Source organism: Ipomoea triloba, chromosome 13 (genome assembly GCF_003576645.1).
Source record: "Ipomoea triloba cultivar NCNSP0323 chromosome 13, ASM357664v1".
NCBI classification, from domain to species: domain Eukaryota; kingdom Viridiplantae; phylum Streptophyta; class Magnoliopsida; order Solanales; family Convolvulaceae; genus Ipomoea; species Ipomoea triloba.
In genome coordinates this window covers 2,356,572-2,365,863 of record NC_044928.1, presented here as the reverse complement: position 1 = coordinate 2,365,863, position 9,292 = coordinate 2,356,572, and the positions used below count along the sequence as shown (strand labels likewise).

At 34.5% G+C, this 9,292-nt stretch overlaps 1 protein-coding gene across 1 annotated transcript; it reads left to right on the top strand.

Moving 5' to 3' along the window:
- The first annotated feature begins 4,803 nt into the window (after nt 1-4,803).
- Nucleotides 4,804-6,494, top strand: LOC116001747 (probable glutathione S-transferase parA). Its single transcript, XM_031241682.1, has 3 exons — nt 4,804-4,916; nt 5,012-5,335; nt 5,978-6,494. The coding sequence occupies exons 2-3, from the start codon at nt 5,024-5,026 to the stop codon at nt 6,320-6,322; spliced, it is 657 nt and encodes a 218-aa protein (XP_031097542.1). The 5' UTR covers nt 4,804-4,916; nt 5,012-5,023; the 3' UTR covers nt 6,323-6,494.
- Nucleotides 6,495-9,292: the final 2,798 nt, after the last annotated feature.

Here is a 9,292-nt window from a genome sequence, read left to right as displayed (position 1 = left end):
TCTTCAATGCCCCATTTCAAGTTATGTGGTGCACATTTGAATTATTTATAAACGGGAAAATGACACTTTTTCCCCCTATGTTATATGCTTATAGCACTTTTTCCCCCTGTGTTATTAAAGTGGCAGTTTTCCCCCCTCAGTTATTTTAAAAGTGATAGTTTTCTCCCTTGTAATGTTAAATTGACATTTTTGTCCTTAAAATAACTATTTCATTTATTTTTATTCTCCAGTCAATTGTTACTAATATGTATGGAAGATCACGGTTCGATACGAACCTAATCGAACACTGTAGCAATTGAACTTAAATAGTATAGACGGTTACGGTTACGATTCATAACCGAAAAAATAAAACAAAATAATTGTTAAAATTTAGACTATTTTTGAATAAGAAATAAAATTATAAAAATAAATACGTAGTAAATAAATACATAAGTTTTGATTGGCGGTTTAAAATCGAAATTGGAACCGAACCGTACCGATTTATCAAAATAAGTGTTTGATTATTTTCACTATATATGATTGTGGTTAAGTTCCGGTTCACGGTTCAACAATTATTTAATTTTAAATTTTTCGGTTCTGAATCGTAACCAGAAACGTCCATACTATTTCGATATGATTGGTACAGTGTTTGGTTAGGTTCGAATTCGAACCGAATCGTGATCATCCATACATATAAATAATAATTTGTTGGAGAAGAAAAATAAATGAAATAATTATTTTTAAGGGTAACAATGACAATTTAACATTTCAGGGGAGAAAAGTGCCACTTTAATAACATAGGGGGGAAAAATGCTATATGCACATAACATAGGGGAAAAAGTGTCATTTTCCCTTTATAAACCTAATCATAATTCCTAGCACTTGGAGTCCATGGATTGTATTAAGAGTTATATTGTATGCACTTTCAAATTTTACTCCTCTCTGATGTGGCGGACGCTAATAGATTATTTTCTTCATGTGGGCCCCTGAAAAAAGTGTCTACATCAAAATTTTAAGTGTGGAAGTAAAAATTTTAAGTGTCTATTTGTTTCATTCTCATGAGGTCATTTATACTTCTTTACAAAATTACATGAAAAATGTTGATTCATATATTATTTAAGGATTGCACCCAATGTCAAGGGTCCTCATTTAAGGTACATATTCCTCTATTGTCTATACTCTTCAGTCTTCCCTTGGGCATGCAAGAATCAGTTGGAAAACAATTATATATATGTTATGATTTTGATTTCAATTCATTACTTCTGATCTATATCTGTGCACTTGGGGGGTGGAACAAGAAGTTTCTCTCAAAAGCTGGTAAGGAGATCCTTCTCAAAACTGTAGCACAGGCTCTTCCCACTTACACCATGAGTGTCTTCTTACTACCTATCTATTCCTGTTATGAACTTGAAATTCTAATGAATAGATTCTGGTGGAGGTCTGGTGGTACAGGTGGCACTGGTATTCATTGGCAGTCTTGGAAAAAATTATGCCTTGGGTGGCTTGGGCTTTAGAAATTTACATATCTTTAACAAAGCTCTATTAGCTAAACAGGGTTGGAGATTACTTACATCGCCAGATAGTCTCGTTGGAAAAATCTATAAGGCTCGCTACTACCCCAATTCTTCCTTTTTGGAAGCCGGCCTAGGTAGCTCCCCTAGTTATTGTTGGCTGGAAGAGAGGTCTTGCATGGTGGGCTGGGTATCAGAATTGGCAATGGCAGGTCTACTAAACTTTGGAATTCCCCGTGGCTTAGTGATAATATTCAACCTTTCCTCAACACCACTCCTCCTCCCCATACGGTAGATTGGTGTGTCTCTTCCCTTATGAAGGCCAACGGGAGTGAATGGGATAGGGACAGTATTCATGGTATGTTTGATGCGACTGATGCAACACGAATTTTCCAAACTCCCATTAGCCATGGACTCGAGGATATCTGGTTCTGGAAGCACGATCTAAGGGGGATTTTTTCAGTCAAAAGCGGTTATAGAGTTTCAATGGGAGATGCTGTGAATTCAACTGGTGATTTTTGTTCGTGGAATACACTGTGGAATCTCGACGTTCCAGCTCGCATTAAGAACTTCCTTTGGCGTGCTGCTAGAGGGATCTTGCCAACTAAAGCTAAACTCCAATCTAGAGGTGTTGACGTTGATCCTCTCTGTGTGAGTTGTAATGAAGCCCAGGAAACAGATTTGCATGCTCTCTTGCTCTGTCGTTCTTTAGCTGGTGTCTGGTCTCTGAGCCTTCTCCCTAATCAACAATTCAGTTCTTTTGGTGCATGGCTTCAAGCCCAACTGCAAAACACAGACAAAGAATTAATAAATCAAATTGCTTTTAAACTGGATGCTGTTTGGCAAGCGCGTAATCGAAAAATCTGGGAGAGTTTGAGCACTAGTCCGTCTGTCATCTGTAAACTTGCTGATGCGCAATATGGTGCTTGGCGCCAATATGGGAAGAAAGCTACCGCCCATACGGGTGCTCCTGTGCCTCCATCGCAAGCTTGCACCACTCCCTTCGTTTGCCGCGTCGATGCTTCATGGTCTTCGCCAGATAATGCGTCCTTTGGAGCAATTCTCCTAACTAATAGTGGAAGCTTTGTGGCAGCCTCTAATGGAAAATTACATGGAGCTTTGGATCCCTATATGGCGGAGGTTATGGCTTGTAGAGAAGCTCTTTCTTGGCTGAAGAATCGCGGAATCAGGAGTTCTAGCCTGGAGTCAGATTGCTCAAATGCAGTCTCAACCTTATCACACAGAGGAAGAGACCATTCCTATACTGACTTTATCACGAATCAATGTCATAGTATAATGTCTTCTTTCGATCAACTCTTTTGTCGCTTTATTAAGAGATCAGTGAACCTGTTAGCCCATTCCCTAGCTAGGGTCGCAGGCTCTCAATCTGACTCGCGTGTTTGGGATACTGTCCCTCCAGACTGTATTCGTTCTTTTTTTCCTCAAGTTATTTAATATAGTTTCGTTTTTGGTTTTCAAAAAAAAAAAATATCTGTGCACTTGAGTTTTGAACTACAAACTGCTGATGAAGGTTGGTGGGGGATATAAATTACACGATGTGTCATATATACTTAGAACTCACAACAAATTCAAATTCATACCTCCATTTTTTATCCAACTAGGACTCAAACCTTGCACTCTGCTGCTACTGCCAGCAAAGTAAAATCTCTTAACTTGGGAACAACCCTGCCAAGTTGGTTTGTTACCTTTAATTTCCTCATTAAAAAAAAACAAATCTCTTAACTTATTTTGGATTGGTTGACTAGTTGAGCTATACCCTGGAGACATTATTATTATTAGGAAAAAGTGTCAAGGTCACTAAAGTGCAATTGTGTCACTGAACTTAAAAAGTGTACAATTAAACCATCAAACAAACAAATATGTGCAATTGAGGCATTTTTTCAAATTTTTCCCGGTATGTAGAATCCGATCATATTACTTACATTTAGTATATACTAAGAGTCGTCTTTTCCTTTATCATACTATTTGAGATGAAAGATTGAAGTGTTTTCAACTCAAATTGCATCAACATAAATTAGAATTATCAATTGCACTTTTTTTTATGGTTAGATTGCACATTTTTAAATCAGTAACCCAATTGCATAAAAGTAATAAGTTTACTGATCTATTTGATATGTTTTCTAATTATTATTATTTTCCTTTAAGTTAAAGCCACATGTCCGAGGGAGGGAATAGGCTTGACCATTTCTAACAACTTATTTAGGCTTGACAATTAGTCATTAAGAATGGATGAATTCCTTAGTAACATGGAGGATCAAACAATTGGAATTCATGATAAACATTCTAAAACTTTGCAGTCATGCATACAGTTTGTACACATATTAGTTTTGCTATGCACGGGTTTCAATTAACAATCTCAATCCCTATGAATTGAAGGAGCTTTTATCTTTGCTTGTCCGACAAAAAGGGGTGCTCCCTCCTCGAAAAATTGATTAAAATGTACAAAAATATAATTAATGAGATTGATTTTAAAAAATAAATAAATAAAATAAAATTTGGGCAAAAATAAACAAATGTACCCTACTTAATGTATTGGTCAAAATAGTTGTTCCTAATTTTGTTCAAGTTTTAAAACTTCTCTTTTTATTCCTCTTCTTTCATTTCTATCAATTCTAGTCAATTTTCCATCTTAACCAATCTTTTCGTTGTTTATTCTTCTATTTTTAACAAATACAATTCACTATATGTGTATAACAACGTACTTTAAGTTACACAAATTTAAAATTAAAAAAAAAAAAGTCATAGAAACTTGTCTTCCATGTTGATAGATTTATCATTTATATAATATCTAATCTTATTAAACACTTTTAATTCAATAATAACTTCCTGCATTCAACTTCTAACTTCTAAAACAAAATTGTAAAATAAATGAATAAAACATGTGCTTTTATTATTTTGGCCGACCCCAACCGAATTGGTCTAGCAGTTGATTAGTAACCATAAGTTTCTAAGTTTAACTCATTGTGGAAATTGCCTATTGGCCTTCTCAATTTGTTCCGGTCGGAACAATCTAGGCTGATTTATCTCGGTATAATACAATACTTTGTCGACTAGGGTCATAACATAAGCTTGGTTTTCTTATGGCCTTTTGCCAAGCTAGGACTATAAAACGAATTTCACTGAGATGCCTCCATAAATCAAAGATTTTGGTCAGCCTAAGTTAGGATTTGTTAGATTCTTTTCATATTCTGTTTGTATGTTTCTTGGGAAAGAATTATAGGACTCCCCCAAAGTCCAAACTCTAATAATATTTTATCTTCCATGTCCAATGACTCTAAAGTAAGCAATGACGCCCACTTCATCTCTCCAAAAGCACTATAAATATGACTGAACTAGATTGAATATATGCATCTCATCCACTGTATAAACACTTACTGGCCTCTCAAAACAGCATTTTGAAGACAGGTATGTATTCTTAGTATATGATTTACCTCTCTCTTGTATGGTTTATGGGATATTATACAGGAGCGGAGCGTTTTAAACAATCACTATACTTGCAGAAATCAAGAAAAATGGAAGATAATGTTGTGCTTTTGGATTGCTGGGCAAGTTCTTTTGGAATGAGAGTGAGGTTGGCGCTGGCGTTGAAGGGAATCAAGTATGAGTACAAGGAAGAGAAGTTGGAAGACAAGAGCAGAGTTCTGGTTGAGATGAACCCGGTTCACAAGAAGATCCCTGTGTTGATCCACAATGGCAACCCCATCTGTGAATCCCTAATCATTGTTGAGTATATTGATGAAGTTTGGCATGATGATTTCCCCTTGCTTCCCTCTGATGCCCATCAAAGATCTCTTGCTAGATTTTGGGCTGCATATGCTGACAAGGTAAACACATTAATTATTTGCATCAATTCAAAATGCTACTTTTCTTGAATAGAAAAAATTAAAAAGTGGTTGGAAATTTAGGGCCGATCAAAAATATCACTTTGAGAATATAACAATTGCTCATTGTTATTAATATCAATCACGCCCATCAAAAGTGATTGGTACTACTGATCACCAACAAAGATCGTAAAAAAACTTGATTGATTAGGTGACATGTTTACAAATTTTAGACCAACGAGATTATGGTTAGAATTTCAATGGAAATTCAAACTTTGAGTGGTCAAAAGTTTGATGTATCATCAAGCTAAGTTATAATATATACGAGATTTTATCAATATATAACATATTCCATAGAAAATTAAAATAGTGTATACGTGACATCTATGTATACAAAGAAAATTACACATGGAAATCACTCCAGTAACAATAGGTAACTTATAAATAAAAAGGTTCTAATTGCATTTTTTTAATAGTTCAAGGCTTAGTTAATGTGGAACTTTTTGTAGTTCAAGGGTACAATTGACTGTTCTTAAATAATTCGAGAGCTTATTTGGTCATTCTCCCTCTAAGATATTAAATTAATTCCATATATATCAACAATCAACAATACTATAATCTAATGTTTGTTAATTTTATAAGCAGTTGTATGGCATTTCAAAAAGATTGTGGATGGGGAAAGGGGGAGAGCAAGAGAAAGCAAAGAATGAATTGATAGAATGCTTGAAGACCTTAGAAGGAGAGCTTGGGGAGAAGCCATACATGGGAGGTGAGAAGATAGGGTTTGTGGATGTAGCCCTTCTTCCCTTCTCAAGATGGTTTTACTCTCTTGAGAAGTGTGCAAACTTCACCATAAAGGATGAATGCCCTAAGCTTGTTGGATGGGTTGACAGATGCATGGAGATGGAGATTGTGTCCAATTCACTTCCTCACCCTCACAAAATCTATGGCTTTGTGCAGCACCTAAAGGAGAAGCTTGGCATTGCATAGTTATCTACCTAGTATATATGTCCTTGGCAGAAATTTATTGCTCCAAGTATTTATATTTATCTTCATGTTGTTATAATTAGATGGTAGTTTGTTAAAATTCTAGTTATCCACAAAACTATAATTCTAGCCCTATTGTGTCACTTATCATGAATAAAGTAAGAAATTGCGTTAATTTTTGTGATATAAAACTGAGTTAGTTTTCGGGAACGGGTTCTAGTGTAAGTTGATTACGGTAAATCCCACAAGGAAGATCATCAAGGAAAACCATCCTCATCGATCACCTTTTAATCATGTTTGACGGCTCATATCAAAATATCAAAAATAATCTCTCATCCCGCTCACCCTCGAACCAATCAGATCCAACTAAATTACCCAATAAATTAGTATTTATAACTTATGTTAATCAGCTAGTGAAGAGAAGATCAGCCCAAAATTTCAAATCATGTTATATATATTTATCACTATGAGACGATTATGGGCTTAATTTAGATTTAATTTGATTGTGTCCGTAGAGAAACGATAGAAGAATAAGACTTTGAAAATGATGCGTTTTGAGTTTACCATATGGCAATACTCATAGGATGTGCTCCATCACCAGACTATCATATATTTGCACTTATTATATCATGAATAAATTGAAGTCCGAAGAAATATTATTTAATTAATTAGATTGTGTTCTTAATTGGGCTATAGATTAAGATGGATTATATGTGCAATGAACTGCAAAGTTAATTGGACTATCAAATTGGGCTTGTTAAAATGACCCAATAAAATTATCTTGTTTATATCCAATTAAATATTACAGGAAAAACGACAGTGAAATTGACTATCTAAATTGTTCAAATATTTTTTTTTTTTTTTTTTTTTTGGTAACAAGAGGAATCTACGGCAAATATTCAAGACTGTTCATGATAGGGGTAAACAGTATCTGAGGAACCCAAATAATCCGACCAACCCGAACTCCGAAAACCTTGGAAAATGGATATCCGATCCCAAACAAGGATATCACGATAGAGATGAGTAGTACCCGAGGAACCTGAACTTCGAAAATCCTGGAAAATGGATATCCAAACCCAAAAAAGGATATCCGATCCTACAATAATCAAAACTTGAATTCGTAAATTCGGGTTGGAGGTTATTAATTTGAACCCGATTCGTCCGAATATTCAAAATATGGTTTAGGGTTTAGAGTTTTATATATTTATTTTTTGTTCTTCAGTTATACTGAAATTACAAATTTCGTCCCTAAAGTTTTATTAGTAACGTAAATGAACGAAAAGTGCAATGCTAATGATAACTTAGGGACAAAAAGTTAGTATGACCAAGTTGCAGTGCCAACACTCCGGGACGAATTCTACAATTACCCTATAACTTAGGGATGAAAAGTGCAAATTTTCCTATATTTAACATTTTAACTTGTTCAATTTTATTAGGAAGAAGATTAAAATTGGATACATGGATGTATTTGTTTCATTTTAACTTGTTCAATTTTATTAGGAAGAAGATTAATAAAAATGGATACATGGATTTATTTGTTTGATCATTTTCAGAACACAGAAGGACATTAAGCATTTCGGTATTTGACACATTGGACTAATAAGTGACTGTTTTTTTTTTAATACAACTTACCCTATCACATTGTAGTATCTGTTTATACTAAACATTGAGGCTCAATCTCATGACCTCCCATATGGGAGAGTCACTACATGTCATTGGATCACAAGATGCTTGGCTGCACTAATAAGTGACTTAGGAGGCTTATTAAATCTTTTTTTTTAATATTAAATTTGATCGATTAAAATTTACGTGGCTTTCACGCTCCTAATGAACGGTTATCCTTCAAATTGAAATTTTTACAATTGTAGTTAGTGAATTGCTCTAATCAATCTAATTATCGCTTATTAATTTAAAATGATCCTCTAGATAATAATTATTGGACAATAAACCGCTACACTCTTCTAAACACACTCTCAAAGTCTAGCTAATTATTAAAACCATTCAAGTTCAAGTTAGTTGCATTCAAACAAATTTTTATTTGTTCGTGATGAAATCAAAGTTTGCAAAGTATTTAAATTTAAATTTAAATTGTTTGTAGATATATGTACGGTGAGCTAAGACTATTCCTTTGACAATGACAATGGAGGGTGGTTCAGTTGGACAACGTTGGTCACTGTCACGTTTTGAATCATACATTGTATTTGATGTTGTCGGGCAACAGCCCGAAATTCATTGAATTCTATCTTCTTCTTCTTCTTTTTTTTTTTCTTTTTTTTTTTTTAGTAAGGAAGACAAGAAAAATATGTAACAAAAGATTCTTAATTAATTAATTGCCTATTGCCTTCACCGGTAAGCCGAGCCAACGGCTTTACGTGTAAAATGGAGAAAAGAATTTCTGGTATATGTCAGGTGCATGCACTTCTTAATCATTATTTCTTAATTTAATTATTAAAGCTGCTACTTTGGTACGTAGTATTAAGGACTAGGAACTTAATTAGGGTGAAGCCCCCCTCTCTCCATATATGTATAAAAAAAGTAAATTTAGGATATTGACGGTATAAGTGGATAAGTCGTCTCCTATTATTATTATTGTTGTTGTTGTTCGCTAGCTTATTTAGCTACATCCGCAGTTTAAGAGTAGGAGTTGGTGATTACAAAATAATTAGATAAGCTATTAGATTCGATTTGAACCTCAGAGTAGAACTATAAAAATGGTCAAGCGTAACGGTTGCCTGGCCTAAACATTTAATGCAGAGTTAATATATTCATTACACAGAGCATCACCTCATTAAGGAGCACACTTATGAAGGAGCAGGAACGATGCAATTATTAAGGCATTTAAGGGATGTTATACTTATATAGAATTGTTGCACTTATTAGACTAGACGATTAATTACACATTAGTTAATATAAATACCGAGCCCTTGTATTAGGTAAGAGAACACGCTCAATCTTGTACTCATCACAACTCTT

Excerpts from the sequence above, each read along its gene's own strand:
- LOC116001747 (XM_031241682.1), top strand. The coding sequence starts at position 5,024 with ATGGAAGATAATGTTGTGCTTTTGGATTGCTGGGCAAGTTCTTTTGGA. Across the intron at positions 5,336-5,977 it reads GGGCTGCATATGCTGACAAG|TTGTATGGCATTTCAAAAAG; the intron begins GTAAACACATTA and ends TTTTATAAGCAG.